General features: G+C 41.7%; 4 protein-coding genes across 4 annotated transcripts in view; all 4 read left to right on the forward strand.

The window, feature by feature from the left end:
• The window catches only part of LOC134072941 (aquaporin FA-CHIP-like), a 3,234-nt gene extending 1,283 nt beyond the window's left edge, over positions 1-1,951 (forward strand). The window contains exons 2-4 of the mRNA XM_062529828.1: positions 486-650; positions 967-1,047; positions 1,272-1,951. Coding sequence (XP_062385812.1) covers positions 486-650; positions 967-1,047; positions 1,272-1,451 — 426 coding nt within the window. The 3' untranslated portion in view covers positions 1,452-1,951. The remainder of the gene's footprint in view (positions 1-485; positions 651-966; positions 1,048-1,271) is intronic.
• A 4,643-nt stretch (positions 1,952-6,594) lies between these two features.
• LOC134072930 (aquaporin FA-CHIP-like) lies at positions 6,595-8,369 on the forward strand. The gene is made up of 4 exons (XM_062529819.1): positions 6,595-7,065; positions 7,447-7,608; positions 7,735-7,815; positions 8,123-8,369. The coding sequence occupies exons 1-4, from the start codon at positions 6,700-6,702 to the stop codon at positions 8,300-8,302; spliced, it is 789 nt and encodes a 262-aa protein (XP_062385803.1). The 5' UTR covers positions 6,595-6,699; the 3' UTR covers positions 8,303-8,369.
• Positions 8,370-9,088: 719 nt separating this feature from the next.
• On the forward strand, positions 9,089-11,433 carry LOC134072949 (aquaporin-1-like). Its single transcript, XM_062529842.1, has 4 exons — positions 9,089-9,512; positions 9,683-9,847; positions 10,606-10,686; positions 10,834-11,433. The coding sequence occupies exons 1-4, from the start codon at positions 9,147-9,149 to the stop codon at positions 11,020-11,022; spliced, it is 801 nt and encodes a 266-aa protein (XP_062385826.1). The 5' UTR covers positions 9,089-9,146; the 3' UTR covers positions 11,023-11,433.
• Positions 11,434-14,646: 3,213 nt separating this feature from the next.
• thoc1 (THO complex 1) lies at positions 14,647-20,418 on the forward strand. The gene is made up of 21 exons (XM_062529852.1): positions 14,647-14,792; positions 15,294-15,367; positions 15,462-15,522; positions 15,619-15,685; positions 15,819-15,937; positions 16,152-16,200; positions 16,328-16,423; positions 16,603-16,685; positions 16,823-16,896; positions 17,125-17,233; positions 17,495-17,629; positions 17,786-17,886; positions 18,159-18,225; positions 18,347-18,397; positions 18,508-18,578; positions 18,683-18,778; positions 18,890-18,955; positions 19,074-19,157; positions 19,288-19,435; positions 19,540-19,627; positions 19,941-20,418. Exons 1-21 carry the CDS (start codon positions 14,745-14,747, stop codon positions 20,216-20,218), a joined length of 1,965 nt encoding a protein of 654 aa, XP_062385836.1. The 5' UTR covers positions 14,647-14,744; the 3' UTR covers positions 20,219-20,418.
• Positions 20,419-20,434: the final 16 nt, after the last annotated feature.

Raw genomic sequence — 20,434 nt, forward strand, 5'->3', positions numbered from 1 at the left:
TTTAAACTAATTCCTGCTGACGTACTTGCCAGTTTCTTTTGTCTGTGTTTTTCTCTGTGACCATCAAAACATATTATCCCGTGGTATTCATTGTGATCTGTCATTTTGTAACTTCTACAGCTTTATTTAAGCTTAGAATACAACTTTGGCCATCAAGCTCTATTTGCCCCCTATTCCGAAAAAACTATTTTTCAGTATGTCCCATCTAAAAGGTAGAGCCATGACAAAAAAACAACTCTGTGTTGAAAAACATAGCCTCAATGAATATGCATATCAGACACCCTTAATGTCTGCATATTTGTGTCCTTTGTCCAAGGCAGGGTCGTGTCAGTCCTTGTTTCATGAGAAAAAGCGCAATTATGAAAAGCCATTCATCCATCTGATGTAATTTGACAAACTGTTTTTTGTCTAATGTTTTCTCCCTCTCTCTCTCTCTCTCTCTCTCTCTCTCTCTCTCTCACTCACTCTATCTTTCTCTCATGCAGCTCGACCCTGATTTGTCCCCAAGTCAAGGTATTGGCATCGAGCTGCTGGCCACCTTCCAGCTTGTCCTGTGTGTCATAGCAACCACAGATAAAAGACGGCGGGATGTGACGGGCTCCGCCCCCCTGGCCATTGGTCTCTCTGTTGCCCTGGGCCACTTGACAGCCGTGAGTAATTAATAGTGGAGCCAAAAACCCTGCTCATGTGTATGTGGATGAGAGAACGGCAGTGTTCTCCCCCCGCCAAAATTGCTATTGTTGTTGCTGTGTGAATAACAAGCCATTTGGGAGTTAGCGTTTTATGTATATCTCAGAGCCTCACAAATGCAAAGCGTATTCTATATATCCGTAAAAAAGATGAATGCCGATGATTTAACTCTGTGGCTATTAGTGAAGTTTAAGAAGGATTGCAAGCATGTGGTGTGCCTGTATTGTGGTCTGAGACACTTCATGACCAGTTCCTCTCTTTTTCACACCCTTGCAGATAAGCTTCACTGGGTGTGGCATCAACCCTGCTCGGTCCTTTGGTCCTGCCGTCGTTACGACCAATTTCAAAAATCACTGGGTAAGCCAAAAACCCCACACCTCATGGGTCAGAGGGACAGGAAAACTGTCATATATTGTCTGAGGTGATAGAACACAAAGTGTAATGGCCTCGATGTAACGGCACGTTCATGATTAACTCATGATTAACTACAGTAAAACCATGTAGCGTTGCTGAGGACAAGCCAAGTTCTACATTCTGCGTCCATGACTACAGAGATCTCATACTCGTGCGTTTGTTGACAGGTGTACTGGGTCGGGCCCATGAGCGGAGGTGTGGCTGCCGCTCTTGTGTATGACTTCCTGCTCTATCCAAAAACGGAGGATTTCCCCGACCGCATGAAGGTGCTCATGAGCGGACCGGCTAAAGACTACGACGTCAACGGAGCAGATGACCCCACAGGAGTCGAGCTGACGTCAAAGTGAAAGCTTGTCAACCCTTACATGTTGTGTACAGTCTCTTAAATTGTCTATCCATACATGTGAAGATTATTTTTATGTCTGGAAAATAGCTTTTCTACTTTAATTACAACTCATGGGAAGTCTCACCTGAAAGTATCTTTAGTCCAGGAGAAAATATTCACAAACATTTGCATTCACATATGCTTGTCTGTTCTGAAATTGTTAACAGCCTTTTAAACAAGGCATGTTTGTTACAGATCGTGTAAGATAACTTTTTACTGTTTCAAACAACAAGCTTCACCGTCAGTATTCTAGATGTAGAATCACATATTTTTGTAAACTATTTTCTATGTAAATGTTTATTGTATCATTTTATATTTGTATTATGTGTGCACTTTGATTCCTTGTCTTCACTTTTGTAAGTATATGAGAATACAGATGTTGGGTATGTAACAGCTATTTCTTTTCCACTTGTTATTGAAAAACTGTTTCCCCTTGTTCTTGAAAATAAAATAAAAATTAAAGAAATTGTCTGACTGAACAGATATTTGTTTTGATAATTGGATGTATTTTGGGGTAAAATACTTTTTTTATATTATGCCTAAGACTATCTGATTATGATTGGGGAGGTTAACCTTTGGACAAGTAAATATACCATCACAACCTGCAACATACTAAAAAAAGGTTCTACGTTTTGAGAAAGGTTTTAGTGAATTTCTTTTACAAAATTAAGATTATTAAAATGCTAGGAACACACTGTTTGGATGTTCTCTGATGCTGTTTGGAAATGTATCACAGAGTCCTCCAGTCTCTCTACCTTCTGAAAAGATGTTCCCAACAGTGTCCCTTTTATCAGTAGCCAGTGAAAACAACATTTCTCGTATTTTTGTCTGATACCTCAGCGTATTTTAAATGCATTAATCCTGGGGCAGAGTGACCCTTCACACAGCAGTTTGAAGCGGTTCGATGCCTCCCATTTCCCATCCTCTCCATTTGTTTAAAGCCATGGGGGGTTTCGCTTTTGTGGTATTGTTTAAGTCATAAATTAAGCCTTGAAATGAATCGTCAGTGGTATGGAATGGCCTCCATTTCATGGCTGCAAGAGCATAAGCAGTGTTGGGCAAGTTACTTCAAAAACGTAATACATTATGTATTACTTGTTACTGTCATTTCAAAGTAATGTGTTACATTACAATATTACTGTCACTGAATTGTAAAGCATTACACTACTGCTGCATTACTTTTGAGTTACTTTCATATAAACTTTTATATATATATATATATATATTATGTAGCTTATTATGCTCAATCCAACTCAATCATAGGCAGAATTTTTTGAAACCGACAAAGGGTTTAAGTCTGATAAATTGCACTAGAGATATGGTAATCTTAGGCCTAGCCTACTCATTAAAATCAGTGCCCACTATATTATAGCCTAACCTAAAGCCAAAGACCTGACAAGATACACTTTTTTGCATTTCTATTCCACTTGAACCTCAGGAAGTAAGGAGACTTGTGGCAGCTAATATTTTTATATGTTTAATATGTTTATTGTGTTTAACAGACGTTTTTGTCTGGATCACAGATTGACATGATGTTGCTGTTCTAGTTATTTAGGCCTACAGCAGTGACAACCTGTTGAGGCAACAACACCTTACCTTGTCATTGCTAGTCTGGACGGGGGTCTTGCAAAAAGCTGGAGACTCCACTGCTGACAGCGGATGCATATCTTCAACCATACTCTTCCACAAGTCTCCTTACTTCTTGAGGTTTCAAGTGGCATCGCGGAACGGGATAATTCAGCTGCTTTGTATAGTCTTCTCTCGTCTTCAGTCTGCTTTCTTTTTACTCACGTAATGTTAGCGTGCATCGCTCTAAACGTTTCGTGAAATTACTTGTGCTATTGCGTGAGGTAGATCTTTTGGTTTCGCGCATAAAGTGCACTTACTATGTTCCATCCTCATATCTTTGTCTCTTACAAACTGAAAGTAATGAAAGTATGTCCATCTTGAACATGTCCTGTCTGACGTCGAGCCTGCTTCAGCTTCAGCCATCTTTTACAAGTAAGAAAAAAACGTTCTAGGCTATATTTGCGCGGATTGTTTCTCCTCTACAGATCTCGTGTGGCGATAGTAAAAACAAAACACCACTTAAATGCAATGTAACTTGCGTTACTGACCTTTGTACCGAGTAAAATATTACCCATTTCGTTTTTGGAATGCCTTACATTACCGCGTTACAGCAGAAAGCAATACATTACAGTAATTACATTACTTTTGTAATTCGTTACTCCCAACACTGAGCATAAGCATCATGTCATTCTCCTTGTACTGTTCAAGAACCTTGTACTCAAACTTGTCATTTTGTAAAATATCATAATATCCCTCACTGTGACCTAATTGAGGAAGAACAGGTGATCTTTGTCATCATTGATATTTCAGATCTATGTTCTATTTTCCTGACTCTAACCCAATGGGGTAGACTATTTTACAAAAATATGTGGTTCATGCATTATACCAAAATATAAAATGGCAATATAAGACAGCTACAGTTCCACTCCTGCAAAGCAAGCCAGAAGAAAAAAGAGGAGATTGAGAATCTTGATATATGCAGTGCTTGGTTGAATGCTGAATGGTTACTCTTCTGTGAATCTATTCAGGGTAACTGCATTGCACTGCAAAACACCACAAACATCAATGTAGACTTGCATAGATTTAACTACCTTACCACACATTGCTAGTGATGGAATGATATGTTGGAAGATTTTCAACCAAAACAGTGATAACTTTGTCTCCCGTCAGTTTGGCTACTGCCATCTGGTGGTCTGTATGCATGGATTCATACCTATAAACAGTTTTTCTTATAGTAATACTGCAGATCAGTGTTAGTCTTAATTGTGGTTAAGTGTTTAAAATGAGTTAGAAACCTCATGGTTCTGTTGATAAGCAAGCAATTTAACAGAACACCAGCTTCCCCAGCTCGAGCTGCGAAAGTTGCTGTACTCCAACAACACAAACAGCAGAGAACCATCTCAGCATCATTTAATGAGCTGCCTCTTAGATATGTTTTGGAAAAATAAAAACCATCTGGACTTTAACCACAGATATAAAAGCGAACTATCTGCCATATTTCACAGGTGGAATGTTTTGTTGCTGAAATAATATTGTTGTGTTCCATGTATTTGTTCAAACATATTTGTGTTGAAAAGTATATCCATACACATGTATCTCTGGTGACTATGGTGACTGGCTTGCATACATGCAAGCATCTGCATTTTATATCTCTGTCATTTTTTAACTGCCTTGCTATCATCACAATGCAGAGAAACAGGAAAGATATGACAAAACTGTACCAAAGTACTTCAACGATAATTCTAGTGGGAGGCTGGGAGTCAACCCTCAGAATGAATGCATTTAGGATTGGGGGTTCAAACTGCACTGAATCGTACTGAACAGCCCTGTTAAACTCATACCTAGCAGTAGCTTCTTTCAACCTATTTTATAGTGACTACTATGACCTTCACTAAAGTTTGGCCACAGCAATACAATATCTGACCCAGCAAGCCACAGCAGTAGTCTTTATTTTTAGACACATAGCAGGAAACTGTTGTCAATGGGTGAAGTAGATTGTGTGTCTTTATGGCCAGAGGCAAGCCTCAATGTTTGCAGGGTGCAAATACCAAAGATGAAATATTAAAAATGTCAATTGTGTCAAAATCAAAACATGATATGCTTCCCTTTATAAAATGTACTTATTAATATTTATTTGTGAAATATAAAAAATATTAAATATGCTTGTGTACATTTTCAAGGATAGCATGCTCATTGTCTGGTCTCAGCAGCCTCTCCCTACTCAAACATTCCGGAATCAACAGATGGATAAGACCCATTCATAGAGGTTACACACCCATAACATCTACATTGCACATAGATTATTGTTATTGCTATAGATTGAGTCTAATCTAACTGACAAGGTGGAGGACAGGTCGTTTATTGTTTGAATTAATGTTAGATGTCCCTGAGGGCCCGTGTTCCTTTTCCTTCTGCATGCTCTAATCAGGACTAGCATCTGTGTTACCTGATTGCCTAGAGCTGTTGGCACTGTAAATATTACATTGCACTTCCTGCACGAGCACATGCTACCGACAGACTCCAATGGTGCGCAACGTCATATTTCTGAAGCGCCAAATTTCGTGCCACGGTACATTGTTATGGTCATAGATTCAACAACCACTCGTGTTTTGAAAGGAAATTAAGACTTTAAATAGAGAGTGGCGTGGACAGCGAACACTCCCCACCGCTATCCCGCAATGTTGAGGAAATTAATAAGTAGATTTTAGGGATCAGTGCCAAAATGTAACGGGGTTTTCCATGGCCATCCTTCTAGGTGTCATGAGATCAGGTTGCACATTTTCCCTAGGAAAAAAATGAGACACTACAGTCTCAGACCCTCTCACATCAAAATACATCGAGTTTTTAAGTCAGAGAGTAGTCAAAGATGATTTTGCACGACTAGGGACAGGGCCACTGATTGAGCGATATGACTGAACTACATTCCGTTTCCATCGAGCACTTGAACAAGACCTCAAAATCATATTTTCGTGTTTCTGCTTAATGTGAGACATCCCTAACCGATATAAAGTTGTTTTGTCACATGGAATAGCCGACTATAGTTATTTATTGTAGAATAACAAATTAATCATGGGTTTCATCAAGGCCCTAGCCAGCTGTCCATGACACATCAAGCACATGCATCAACTCTTCTCTGGTGTTGGAGCCAGTCACTATTTGCGTGAACCAGGACTAAAAGACTTGCGATAATATCGCATGTTTGATATAAAAAAAATATCAAATAACGACTGACTGACGACATTCTTAAAACCGCTAAGATTGGCACCAAATTGTGTAGGTAGTTGACGGTAGAACTGGCTATAACTCCTAATGATTTCTGTCTGACTTTGAAAATGTAGTCGCTGATAAGTCAGGCCAAAACCGGACAACCCAAGGCCGGCTTTAAGGTGCAATGAACGGTCAGTTGCACGCGCAGCAAAAACGCAGGTGCAGCGGTTTTATAACTGAAGCTGTTAATTGGCCTGTGAGACGAAACTAGCTGCACCTGTAAGGTGCCTAATTCGTCTCCGCCGGAAGATTCAAATATTTGCGCTGGCAAAGTGTATACTCTTACCAACCCGTCTGTGTTGTGCTGCTTGGCCCATGTCTTTTCCACTTTCCCATTCCATCTGTTTTTAAAAAGACACCTGGCAGCCTAAAGTATGGCGACTGAGATGAAAACGTTGGCATTCTGGCGCGCTGTCCTAGCAGAGTTGGTTGGAATGATCCTTTTCATATTCATCGGCATCACGGCTGCCATCGGAAATCAGAACAACAGCGGCCCCGACCAGGAGGTCAAGGTGGCTCTGGCGTTTGGGTTGGCCATTGCCACGCTTGCGCAAAGTCTGGGGCACATCAGCGGGGCACACCTCAATCCAGCCGTGACCCTGGGCCTGCTGGCCAGCTGCCGGATCAGCCTTCTCCGGGCTGTGTTCTATATCGCCGCTCAGATGCTAGGGGCTATCTTAGCCAGTGCTGTTACTTTAGGACTAAGGCCAGCCAGCATTAATGCTCTAGGCTTGAACCAGGTAGGCCAATATGAGACCGTCCGTTTGTCTGAAGAGAATTTGATGCATAAGTGTCTGATCATTTCTGAGTAGGTTGTGGGTCAGGTTAAGTGTGAAGGTCTTCTGCTCATCTTATGCCTGCCTCTTGTGGAAAACTTTACAGCTAAATTATTTATTTTCTCTTTTAGGTAAACATTCTGAATTTGTTAGTTTACAGTAAATAACTGGTCATGTGCAGCTGAGGGGGGAAACCACTGAAATGCATGTTTCATATACATATTACATAATGTATGATTTCAAGATGTTTGCTAAGTGTGTGTGGTTGAGTTTATACATTCATTTCAGAAGGTAAATTATCATGTGTGTATAATGGAAGATTTTCCTTTCCCTCATTGAACGCAGCTGAATGGAGTCAATGCTGCTCAAGGCTTTGGCATAGAGTTCCTGCTCACTCTCCAGCTTGTACTCTGCGTCATTGCCACCACAGATAAAGGGCGACGTGATGTCAGCGGTTCAGCACCACTGGCCATTGGTCTCTCTGTGGGCCTCGGACACCTGGGAGGCGTGAGTGAATGCTGCTCTGACCATTAACAAGAGGCTTGTGAAGCCTGCTTTGTTTACCTCAAAACAGATTCAGCAAATGTTTTATACCCTCTGCATATGGGGTTCTGTGCATTCTTTTCATTGCAGTTAAGTTATACAGGGTGTGGCATTAACCCTGCTCGTTCTTTCGGGCCAGCAGTCATATTGAGGAACTTCGACTACCACTGGGTAGGTGTGTGTGTGTGTGTGTGTGTGTGTGTGTGTGTGTGTGTGTGCGCGCGCGCGCGCGCATGCATGCATGTGCAAGTGCACTGGTGTGTTTCTATGAGCTTTCCCTGTTGAGTGCCATTAAAATGAGTTGACTAGCATATTTAGATGTGCCAGAGTCTGTAAGTTGACATGGCAAAGTAGTTTGTAATCTTCAAAGAAGATGCTCTCTAAAAGTGTAAATAAAGAATTGATATGCCCCTTAAATGGATTGTGTTCATGAGTCATGTGGTGATCCAACAATATCTCAATCTTTTTGTGTTTTCAGGTATACTGGGCTGGTCCCATGAGCGGGGGCATTGTGGCTGCCCTCCTCTACAACCTGCTTCTGTCTCCTAAACTTGGCGACCTTCCCGAGAATCTCAAGGTCCTGTGCCATGGTGATTGTGAAAGTGAGCGAGAACCTCTGCTGGACGGCGCTGAGGGAGACCAGTGGGCCAAGCAGTGAAAACGATTTGCTCATTCCAGGGGCCTAAATTTTGTGATGATGGCAATAAAAAAAGGAATTTAAGTAATTTAATGTGTCTATTTTACGTATCTATTTTAAGGGCAACATTTGGAAAGGTGCATGGCTGCTCTTTGCTATCAGAAAAATTCATAGCTCAACAGGTTGAATGTTGTATGTTTTGAGAAATGACTGAGGTGTCGAACGTGTGTGTGTTCTCCCTTTTAGACTGACTGACATTGTGAAAAAACCATGGACTATCTGACTAATGTCATTCTGCTGTTTGATTTAATGGAAGCCTAACCATTACACCAAACATCACAACATTCAGAAGTCCAATATAAATGTGTAAATGATAACACTATTAATATGTCAGGGGTAGACATCAGTTACCAACGATGTCGTTTATGCAGTCTATCAAAACAGCAGAAGGCATTTTGACCACAAAATGGAGAACAGTGCAACTAGAACAGTTGTCAAATTATTAGCATCAGGTCAGACTCCATATGATTTTCTTTATAGATGGTTTTTATTGTAATATTTTATTACACATTATTATGGTAAAGTCTAATTGCATCTATCAAGAACTCCTAATTGCATCTGTCAAGAACTGATCTCTGGAGTAATTTCAGAATTGTGATAATATACAAAATATCTCCTGTTCAAGCCTTGCATAGAATGATGTTTCGGTTTTGTCGAACAGACATGCTCATTGTAGCCACTGCCCCTCACAGTTTGTGGGTGCAAAGGCTGAGTGGTGCAACTGTCAGCAGTGCTATAGACGTCTGTTCATGCAGGGCAGATTTTCTTTTCGAGTTGAGTTGGAAGAAGCTACAACGACCTGACCATGGTGAGCGAGGTGAAAAGCTGGTTGTTTTGGAGGGCTGTATTTGCAGAGTTTGTCGGAATGCTCCTCTTTATATTCATTGGCATCGCATCTGCCATTGGAAACAAGAACAACAAAGATCCCGACCAGGAGGTCAAGGTGGCACTGGCGTTTGGGTTGGCCATTGCCACGCTCGCCCAAAGTCTAGGGCACGTTAGTGGGGCACACCTCAATCCGGCCATCACCCTGGGTCTGCTGGTCAGCTGCCAGATCAGTTGGCTGCGGGCATTGCTGTACATCATTGCCCAGTTGGTGGGCGCTGTCTTTGCCAGCGCCATCATGTTTGGACTTCGACCTGATTACACAAAGGGTTTAGGAGTCAACGAGGTGAGTGGCTGCCACACACATATCCACACACAATTCAGGTTGTGGCCAGAAACCTACTTTTCTGATCCCATGATCTATGGCTGTCAAGATTTGATAATATTGCATGAATCGTTTTTTGAGGAGTGTATTTGAAATCTAATTGTTTTACTGCTCATCTTTTCTCCCCACAGTTAGCAGCTGGGATAGGTCCAGCCCAAGGGTTCGGACTTGAGCTTCTAGGCACCTTCCAGCTGGTCCTGTGTGTGTTGGCCACCACTGATAAAAGGCGCACCGATGTGAATGGCTCAGCTCCCCTTGCAATAGGTCTCTCTGTGGGTCTGGGTCATTTTGCCCTTGTGAGTACACACCATCTAACTGATGACCTGCTACTGTCATTTTTTTATCTAAGAATGTATGGGAGTGAGGAAAAGCAGTTTAGGCATCCATCAACAAAACACTCATTTTACGAGTCTAACGGCACAGAAAAGTATCATTGAAGACTAAATTAGTTTCAGAAGTGCTGTAGATCATAAGTGCATGAATGTTAAGGCTCTGGTTTCTGTTAGGGTCACCAGAATCGGCTCAAAACTGCTGTAAAAACAGCATACATTTGCCTGAAATAACTTGAATAAACATGCTTCTCAAACATGGGGGCCAGGATAGTGCTAAAGTAGATAATACCAAAAATAGTGTCAAACGCAAAAAAGTCAAAGAGGACCACTTTGAGAAGGGTCATGTTCGATCCTATCAGGTCATGTGAGGGAGAGGGTGTTGAAAAGAGATAAATAGGAAGGAGAAGACAGATTGTGGCTTGTAAAAATGGTGGAAAGGTTTGAGATATTTTGCAGGGAGGAAGGGAGGCACGGGGATGGAGGACAAATAGTTGTGTTAGTGTTTACATAAAATGTCCAGTATTCAGTCTGTTCACCATCTGAAGATGGTTAAATAATGATCACTATGGATGACTATGACTGACTATCAAGTCTGTTCAATATTCAATATTATGCTCAAAATATCTATTAAGATTGTAAATTCAGTTAAGCAAATATGTCTCTGATTGCTCTGATATGCAGCTCCAAAACCTCCTCCTCCTCACCATGACCTCTTTCCACAGATCAGCTACACTGGGTGTGGTATCAATCCTGCCCGTTCCTTTGGGCCTGCAGTCGTTTCGGCGTCATTTAAAAACCACTGGGTGGGTATATAGGGTCTGAAACACTTTACTTTCAAGCTTCACTTCCAATGTGCATTCAGGGCACCTTTATTTTGAGCATTATCAACCAACACTTTGGAAAATGTAGAACCATTCTTTTTTTTTTATTCTATAATTTGTGTAATGTAGGTGTACTGGATAGGCCCTATATGTGGAGGGGTCGCTGCAGCTCTGGTCTATGACTTCCTGATATACCCAAGACGAGAGGACTTATCCACACGGATGGCTGTGCTGACCTACGGAGAGGACAATGACTACAATGAGGTCGACGTAGCAGAGGAGACGGAAATTGCTGGTCAGTGGCCTAGCAGGCAATAATGCCATCGTCTCCTTGTGTGGATGAAGTCGTATGCTATCATGTCAGTCTTAAAATTAAGATTATGGCTGTCTTCACTTATGCTCAAAACTGAAGAAATTCATCCCCCTTTTAATGTTTTTATCTTTTATTCTTATGTATTTTTCTTAATTTGGCATTTGTATTTTATCAGTGTTATCTGTGCACAATCTTCAGTACACTAGATTTATACTGAAATGATAAGGATTTCAATATAAGTTTAATTGACCTCATTCATGTTTTAGTTATTGTTTCATATGTCCTAATAGCAACATTTGATACATTTTTAATTATTCTACATGTACATGGCTGACAAAACAGTTTTTTTTTTATTACAGAAACATGTTTGCTATAAGGTGAAAGTGATTATTAAAAAAGATGTTTTCCCCATCACACCAATGCTGTCTTAAGTACCATGCAGTCTGTAATCTTAGTTTAAAAATGAAACTTCCTGTGTTTTGAGTGACAGTCATTTAACAAAGCTGGAAGGCCTCCAAAGCCCCCTTTTAACCCCACCACAGGGGGCCCAGAAGGTAAATATATATAGTAAGTCGATGCAAGGGTAAATGTATGTGCGTATGAGTATAAAAAGGGAAAAAACACTTAGCACAACAGTAACCAGAAGTGTACCTGCTGACATGATAGAAATCAGCAGGCTTTAATTTCCTTGCTGGCACTTTCACGCTTCATTGTATAGAGGACATGGGTGGGCTCACGTACTCTTTAAATTGGAATTTAATAGCCCCCCACCCCCTGTACTAATCACTGCTGAAGAGCTGCCATATCAAGGCTTTACCTAACATAACTCGGAAAGATACAGTGGGCGGACATAGCATTGATCCATTGGTTGTTTTTGGCTGCACTTTTGAGGTAATGGGAGGAAAGTGTTGGAAAGGACTCCTACCTGCTTGCATGATTTACCACACCTAGACCAAAAGGAAGGATGTAGCAAGAATAACAAAATACCATGTTGTTCTGCATCAGGGTTGACTAATGTGTTGTATTGTTTTTCAAAGGGATATGTTCGTGTACTATATGTCTTTTCCACGAATTTTGGTATTTACAGCTGACCACACCTGAAAAATGGTGGTCCATGGGCCTCAAAGCCTTGATCACACATTAACACACTTTTTTTTAGACATTCTTTCAACTACATCACCTGACATCGATGTCTGAAAACAAATAGTGGGTTGAGATGTGCAGTAGCTATCTTGACCAAGTTTGCCCAAGGTGCGCAAAGAAGTCAGTCAAGAAAAATAGCCTGGTTTCCTCTTCTCTTTGTTTTCCACCGAATCTGACAGAAGCTGTCAGTGACAAATGGCCAATTCCTCTCCATTGTCAAAGTGTCTCATCTGTCAACACGTCTTAGCCCCTTGAAGCACAGATGGACTGAAACACATGGATCAGGTCTGTCAATAAAAACATCCTCTTGTGTCAATTCTACAAAACCTGAGCTTCCTCTGATGTCTCTCTCAGATCCTCACATTGTGCTGAATGTTTGCTTTCCATATTTGTTTCACTGTCTCTCTCGGTTACACCTATAGCGTTTACCCTCTCATCTGGTCTTATTTTCACACCTTCTGCCCTTGTTCCCCTTCAGTCAAACAGCCATTCCTTCCTTCCTTTCTATTTGTCCATCGCTGACCATCATCACATGGGAATATCAATCAGAGGCTCTTTTGAATCCCCAAAACGTTTATGCGTACTGCACACTTCTGTGGGGTGTGCTCCAATGATTTACTCCCAAACAGACGTCTTTGCCATCCACCCAACTATTGTTTTAAAAAAGAAATAAAGAACAGAGGCTCGGCCGACGGACGGCCATGCAACGAGCCAGCGAAGTACGTGAAGGTTGCACACTGAGGTGGATGGAAGAGTTACTCCCGCACATTCCCGGTGTTGCTGACAAATGGCAGACTCTTCTCCTAGGGAGAGGCAACAGCATGACTTCACAACTCCACACTCCCCTGTCTGCTCTGCGTCAGCTCTTGGCAACAGGGGTCAGACTCCTAGTAGTACAGAGGCAACTGATGATTGTTCACTTGCAATGTTTGGGCACCAGGCACTCAGTGAGACCCAATCCATTGCTAATCCATTACTGAAAGTGTGTGTTTTGAAAGGTCCAGGATTTCTTAGACCCCCCACACACTTTACTGCACCTCTTGTTTAAAAACAAAGATAGATGGAGCTAGCTTGATCACTCAGAACTTTCATAAGAGAGATAATGGCCACAGTTACAAATTGTGCCAGTGGGGTGATGTGTTTATATATCCCAAAAATTTCACCTCTGCAAGCCTTAACCTGAGCCATCAGTTGGTTCCTCTTTCCCAAACTAACACATTGCTACATCCACGTTCACATTTCTAACGACATAACACCCAAAAGTGCAGTTGACAGTTGACTCTCTTTAGCTGACCTGGCATAAACAAAGTTTCTGTCATTCTGTCAGCAACTTCTGCCCCAACTGTAAGAGCATGTCAGCTCAAAGTAACACAAGATAGAACATTGCTCTAACCAAACCTACAGACAGAAATGTTTTGACATCCAATGTTAAAGGACAACTCCAGACTAAGAACAACTGGGTCTATGAATGATAACAAGTGTAAACTTTCGGTGGGGACTAGGTTAATCAGAGTAGCCTAGTTGTGAGTAAGACTATGAACAGAATATACATTTACAATGAAATAGCATCTCGATAGCCTTGGGGGCAAGCTCATTGCATCAAAATTAATCGCCAATTTAAGCCACTGACAAGGCTCAGAATATCGCTACACTTCTGTGATAGGCTACTGCAGACAAACTGAAGTAATTTTAACTTTGTAAGTAGGCTACAGAAAGGATACAACAAAGGACTGTAGGCCTACTTTACACTCCAAAATAGTGTAGGAGTTCTATTTGCTATTGGCTATTGCTATTAGGATATTCCTAATCCTAACCATTAGAATGAGGCCTTTCCTAAAATGTTCCATGGTGACACTCCTTAATAGGTAAGTGTGTCATTAAGAAAACATAATGATATAGGAGATGACAACAGCCCCCTTACACCAAAGTGTAAAACAAGATTTTAGAAAGATTTTTGGAAGATTGTAGCCTTTTGAGTAAAGCTTGAATTGGGGCATTAGTTAAAAGATTCCAATCTTTCCCAAATCATGTCAATGTTTGGTGTAAGGAGGCCATTACTTCTCATCTTGACTCATTTTAATGTCATGCTACATAGCTTTCTATGGTTGCATAGGCCTACTTGACAAAAGTAGCAAATCAAGATTGAGATGCTTATGTAGCCTGGACTTTTGCTTATTGTGGTCACAGTAGGCCTGGCCCACTGACTCTATTGGCAACACATAGGCTGGCCTACCTCACATTTCTGTATGCTGTCCAAAAGTCTTGTGAGATGTCGTGGAAATTGCTGCCATCTAGTGGACATAAGTGGCAGATTCCAGATAGCTAAGCTCTACAAGATAAAAGTCTGTGTACTCTAGAGTATCACAAACGAGGTAAACAAAGAGGTATTTTAATTTACTACGTATTAAATCAGATGTATATATCTAGGTCATACTAACTGTTAAGAGCAGTAGAGAAGAATAGAAACCGATACCTGTCACGGTGACTGGAAATGTTCTATGACTTTTACGTTGATATTGTAGCATTATTGCTACCTTGTGTAACCGGAAGCAAACGCTTCTGAATTGTCCATGGGAACATCAAGATGTCTCCGACTATACTAAACTTCGTCGAAGCTAAGGACAAATTTACGGTGTGTTACAATGGAAGATCAATTATGCAAACAGTAACAGTGTGTAAATATTCGCCCATTAACTATGATTGGGTTTGTAGGTTCATTGTGGAGTTTCTACATAACATGAAATGGACTAGTTCTAGTGTAACGCCAGCTAACTTAGCACACTACGTTAACGCAGCAGAGCTGTTTGGCTAGCCAGTTAAGATTAGGCTAATGTCTCATTGCTTCAGCAGCACCAGCCTCAGATCAATCTGTACCTTATCGAACCAAAAAAAGGAATTCGTGTGTGCATTTTGGTTACCTGATCTGGGTTAGCCCGATTCGGTAATCTAGCTAGTGATAGCTAACACTAAGTTAAGGTTACCTTTACTGTTTCACAGCAATAACGGGAACAGGTACTTGACGCCAGTAACGTTAGTTGATTTCCTTGCTGTGTATCAGTGCTGCATGCAAGAGAGAATGTTGCATTTCCTAACATGATAGCTCGCTAACCCGATGTGGTTGTACATTTTACAGGCTGCAATTACAAGTGCATTGGACATTAAAAACAGCAAACCGTTGGTACATGCGTTCAGTCATCTACCAGGAAAGTAAGTGTTGCTTAAACCAATATACCTCACATGCTTCTCACACAGGTGTGCAGAGACTTGCTAACGTCTTGTTTGTCGTGTCTGACCCTTGTAGCGAAGCTGAGAAAAAAAGCACGCTCGACCAAGCCTTGCGAGGATTCCTCGAGTTGGAGATTGTAAGTTGGCCCAGTAGATCAGCATGAGCAACAGTACTTAGACTGCTGAGTGCTTGAAACCACGTGCCTGTGGATAGTAATTGTTTTGTGTTGCAGGTGAAGCAGGCGGACTCTGATGACTTCCTGGCCCTTATTTACCTCAGCATTGATGGGGTCACTGAAGGTGTGTTGCCCTGGTTGCATGCACAACATATCATGATTAGAACTTGTGGACGGAAGGGATTCTGTAGTAGTAACTGTAGATGATGATGTCTTGCCAAATGTGAATGACTGTTTTTTTACCATCTTTCACTCAGGCGTCTGTTCTGCAACGACACCTTTCCTGTTGTTGGGCGATGTGCTTGACTGTCTCCCTCTCGACCAGTGTGACAAAATATTTTCTTTTGTGGAGAAAAATGTGTCCACGTGGAAGTCGGTAGGTTCAGACCTCTTCAGGGTTCACTAGTTACTGTACTTTGTAAAATATGCTATTTTGTAGTGATAATGATAGCTCACATTTAAATCAGTATATTGTATTAGAACAATATGAAGCCCAGGCTTAAAGTGTAGGTGAACAATACACCGTTTGTGAGAAAATACCAGGCCTATGTCATGCTCACACAATAACCACCTCATCTTGTCGTCCACAGAGTTCCTTTTACTCTGCTGGGAAAAACTACTTGTTGAGAATGTGCAATGGTAATGGTTGTTTAATTTTTGATTCATTAATTAATGTTTTTCATGCTGTGATAGTTTAAACTTCAGTTAAGAGCATGATTGGATGTTGCCAATGAAAAACCTGCTTCATGGATACTGCTTTATTTAGATCTTCTACGACGGCTCTCCAAGTCTCAGAATACAGTCTTCTGTGGTCGAATCCAGCTCTTTCTAGCCAGACTGTTTCCTCTTTCAGAGAAATCAGGTAAATCCATGTAACATTTGCCGCTTTTATGGTTGGATACATGTATTTGTTTCCTGTGAAGTGTGGGCATTGATGTTTTGATCGTGTCAGTTTTTCTTTACTTGAGAGCATATAGACTAACCTTGGATTGGTGTATTGATGTGATGTGCATCAGAGTTCATTGCTTTTTTCTTTCACAGGTCTGAACCTGCAGAGTCAATTTAATCTTGACAACATCACTGTATTTAATAAAAATGAACAAGAGAGCACATTTGGCCAACGTGTAAGTATAGCTCTTTGTATGTACTGTATTGTCATATATGGGACAGATTGGCTACTTATCTCTTGGCTGCAGGCGTGTTGGCAATTCAGTAAATGATGGTAAAATGGATCTTACTGAAGATGTCCTTCTTCCCACAGCACTTGGAGGAAAAGGAGGATGGAATGGACGTGGAGGAGGGCGAGATGGGGGATGAGGATGAGCCGGCCACATGGTAAAGCCCCATGTGATGATGTCTGTACCCGTTATGTGTTTGAGCCAAACTGAGGGGATAACAGGCTGCAAGCTCCTCAGCAGAAACTAGTTCGTGTTCAGCCCCATCTCCAATAGAAATAGGATGCAATGTGTCCCAACTTTTTTGGAAACGGGGTTAATGATTGCCGTATCAGTACTGACCAGTACTGAAAATCATAATATTGTGTTGTTGTTTACTTTTTTGCAGTTCCATTCCCATTGATTACAACCTCTACAGAAAATTCTGGACTCTCCAGGACTACTTCAGAAACCCTGTCCAGTGTTACGACAAATTCTCATGGATGACATTTCTCAAGGTACTGCTCTGTGAATATTTTTTTTTTTTTTAAGTATGAAAATAATAAATGGATGGTTTCCAGAAAACACTAATAGCCCTTATCCAGAATAGTTACTCTAGAACGTGAATGGTTTGAAGTGGCTTTCCAGTTTACAAATGTAATCATTCCTCCCCTGAGAGACCATCCTTTACTTTTGTGAGAATGGTTTAAACTCTTAATGCTCTTAATGCAGGTGTGGTTTTGTTTACTGATGGACTGTTATGCTTGATTTTGCCATAGTTCTCTGATGAGACGCTTGCGGTGTTCAAGAGTTATAAACTTGACGACACTCAAGCATCAAAGCGCAAGCTGAATGAGCTGAGAACTCCCGGGGGCGAGCATGTCTACTTCGCAAAGTTTCTCACCAGCGAGAAGGTTGGTGGTCCAACCTCTGACACTTCTATATGCCTTGGATGCTTGCTAATCTTGTCATTGAAATGAAGGCAGTTGGCAGCAGTCGTCATGAAAAGTATTCCGATTTTCAGACAGTGTTAATAACGTGCACTCTGTTTCTCTTGCTGTTGTCCCCAGCTGATGGATCTTCAGCTCAGTGACAGCAACTTCAGACGTCATATCCTCCTGCAGTACCTCATCCTGTTCCAGTACCTCAAGGGCCAGGTCAAATTCAAAAGGTAAGCAGAGGCAGGGGACACTGTGGCCCAAGTGGCTACATCGCTCATACCACATTCTATTTGGGTCATTTCCCAATCCCACCCGATCTCTCTCTCCCACTTGCTTCTTGTCACTCTCTTCATTGTCCTGTCTGATTAAAGGCATAAAAAGCCCAACACATATACTCGGAAAAATAAGAAGAGTAGAAGACTGTCTGTCGGTGGACTCGTGGTGACTGAGTTGTCCTCTTCAATGAGTTCCATGTTGGCTCTGTGTCCCTCTCCTTCTGCAGCTCCAGTTGCGTTTTGAATGATGATCAGTGTACCTGGATGGAGGAGACAACTAAACTAGTTTATCAGGTATGTTTTCACAGTCACACACAGAGGTTGTATTCAATATTTGTGTTCTGCAGTGTGCACTCTGTACACACAACGTTTGCATGCTACTGATCCTGTAGTATGTGTTTTTTCCCCTCATCAGTTGCTGAGAGAAACACCCCCTGATGGAGAGGGCTTCGCTACTATGGTTGAGGTTAGTAGATCAAAAATGACTCTCTCAAGAATGTTGTGGATGCCCCTCAGAAATGTTTTCGAAGTTAAGTTAACAACTCAAACATTGACTCGTATCTGTAATTTCTGCAGCATATCCTGAACAAGGAAGAGAACTGGAATTCATGGAAAAATGAGGGATGCCCCAGCTTTGTGAAAGAAAGGTATGTTCAAAACTTGTGGAAAGATGGAAAGATATGTAACAGGGACTGGATATGTTGTGCATTATTCTTTCATCATGTTGATCCCACCACCTCCATTCTCTTAGACCTGCAGAGACCAAACCCACACGTCCCACTAGAAAGAGACCTGCTCCAAAGGACTTTCTGGGCAAGGGCCCAGACAGAAAGGTCTTCATGGGAAAGTAAGAAGATTCTCCTGCCAATCTAGCCATTTTCATGTATGCCATGCCTGTTGTTTCTGATGATTTTTTTTTATAGTGCTAACAATGGTTGGATGTTTGTCTTTCTTACAGTGATGAACTTACAAGATTATGGAACCTCAGTCATGACAACATGGACGCGTGCAAGTCTGATAACAGGTACGGTCTGTCATTTTTCCAGATTTCAGATGTCATAGCTTCCTGGTAATGTAATGCCTACAGTATCCAGTTCATAACATTGTTGAAAAGCTTATGGGAGTCCTTTGCCGTTTCTCAGAGAGTTCATGCCATCCCTGGAGGACTTTTTCGAAGAGGCTATTGAACAAGCAGACCCAGCCAACATGGTGGAAGATGAATACAAGTATGTGTGAATTTGCCTCCTGGGGGAATCAGATTACTCCTGCTCACCATATATTTTGGAAAGATATGGGGTTCGGCATTACATCTGTTAAGCTTAAGAGAAGTCAAACTGCTTGTTATCTACATTGCAGAGTTGTGCGAAACTCGAATTACGGATGGCGTGCTCTGCGACTGTTATCAAGAAGGAGTCCACATTTTTTCCAACCCACGAACCAGCAGTTCAAGAACCTGGCAGACTATTTAGAGAACATGGTGATCAAATTAGCCAAAGAACTACCGGTAAGTTGTTTTTGCCCCCCTGAAAAACGTTTGATTATTTTCAGAAATATAGGTTTGCAGCAGGTTCCTGTAATTAATCAGTTAATGTAACCGTTCTCCCACAGAAGGACCTACCGTCTGAGGAAATCAAGACTGGAGAGGAAGACGACGAGGACGAGAATGGCGACAACCTTCTCAAGCAAAGCACTGATAGTGAGTTCCTGATCAACTCCTCTAGGCCGTCTCCACAAGGCACAGTTGTAGAACCACGGAGTTCCATTGTGTCGAGAGACTCTGCAGAGATCATATGTATATCTGTTAGATCATTTTTCTTGCCGAAATATTTGCATTCTCCTTGTTATTCATCTTATCGATACTCATGTAGCTGGAAAACAACCCAATGTCATTTTATCAAAGCACTATATGTGAAATAGAAAAGCTCTGTATCTGAGAGTATCAAATTGACAGGCAACAAGATAATTTGTGCAATGACTCATTGTCTCATGTGGTGCTTGTCTGACCCCAGGCCCAGACATGCAGAACAAGATGGTGACCAATGAGCAGATGGATGAGGTGGCAGCGAAGCTGGGAGGCCAGTGGAAGACGCTGGCCGAGCACCTGGAGGTGAAGGCGGTGGACCTGCGCGAGATCGAGGCCGACAGCGAGGACGCCGAGATGCAGGCCAAGATGCTGCTGGTGGCGTGGCAGGACCGCGTGGGCAGCCAGGCCACCGTGGACAACCTCGTTACCGCGCTCAACACCGCCGACTTGGCCAAAATCGCCGAGATCCTCACTGAAACATAACCTGTGGGCCTGTGCCACCCCCCGTCCCTCTTTTTTTAAATGAAACGACTCCATTGAAATTGCTTTGTTTTGGATCGCATTGCTTTGTCACGCGGTGTTTAATTATGATGTTACATGAAATGTTTTGTAAAAATGTCATTCTTTAGATGTTTCCTCTCTTTTTTTTTTTTAGGAAATAAATGTTCACAAAAAAACCTGGACCAAGCGTGTGTCAAT

The sequence above is a fragment of the Sardina pilchardus genome, chromosome 2 (assembly GCF_963854185.1).
Source record: "Sardina pilchardus chromosome 2, fSarPil1.1, whole genome shotgun sequence".
NCBI lineage: Eukaryota > Metazoa > Chordata > Actinopteri > Clupeiformes > Clupeidae > Sardina > Sardina pilchardus.

Excerpts from the sequence above, each read along its gene's own strand:
- LOC134072930 (XM_062529819.1), top strand. The coding sequence starts at position 6,700 with ATGGCGACTGAGATGAAAACGTTGGCATTCTGGCGCGCTGTCCTAGCA. Across the intron at positions 7,066-7,446 it reads ATGCTCTAGGCTTGAACCAG|CTGAATGGAGTCAATGCTGC; the intron begins GTAGGCCAATAT and ends CATTGAACGCAG. Across the intron at positions 7,816-8,122 it reads GGAACTTCGACTACCACTGG|GTATACTGGGCTGGTCCCAT; the intron begins GTAGGTGTGTGT and ends TTGTGTTTTCAG.
- LOC134072949 (XM_062529842.1), top strand. The coding sequence starts at position 9,147 with ATGGTGAGCGAGGTGAAAAGCTGGTTGTTTTGGAGGGCTGTATTTGCA. Across the intron at positions 9,513-9,682 it reads AGGGTTTAGGAGTCAACGAG|TTAGCAGCTGGGATAGGTCC; the intron begins GTGAGTGGCTGC and ends TTCTCCCCACAG. Across the intron at positions 10,687-10,833 it reads CGTCATTTAAAAACCACTGG|GTGTACTGGATAGGCCCTAT; the intron begins GTGGGTATATAG and ends TGTGTAATGTAG.
- thoc1 (XM_062529852.1), top strand. The coding sequence starts at position 14,745 with ATGTCTCCGACTATACTAAACTTCGTCGAAGCTAAGGACAAATTTACG. Across the intron at positions 15,523-15,618 it reads GATTCCTCGAGTTGGAGATT|GTGAAGCAGGCGGACTCTGA; the intron begins GTAAGTTGGCCC and ends TTTGTGTTGCAG. Across the intron at positions 18,779-18,889 it reads AGAAAGGTCTTCATGGGAAA|TGATGAACTTACAAGATTAT; the intron begins GTAAGAAGATTC and ends TCTTTCTTACAG.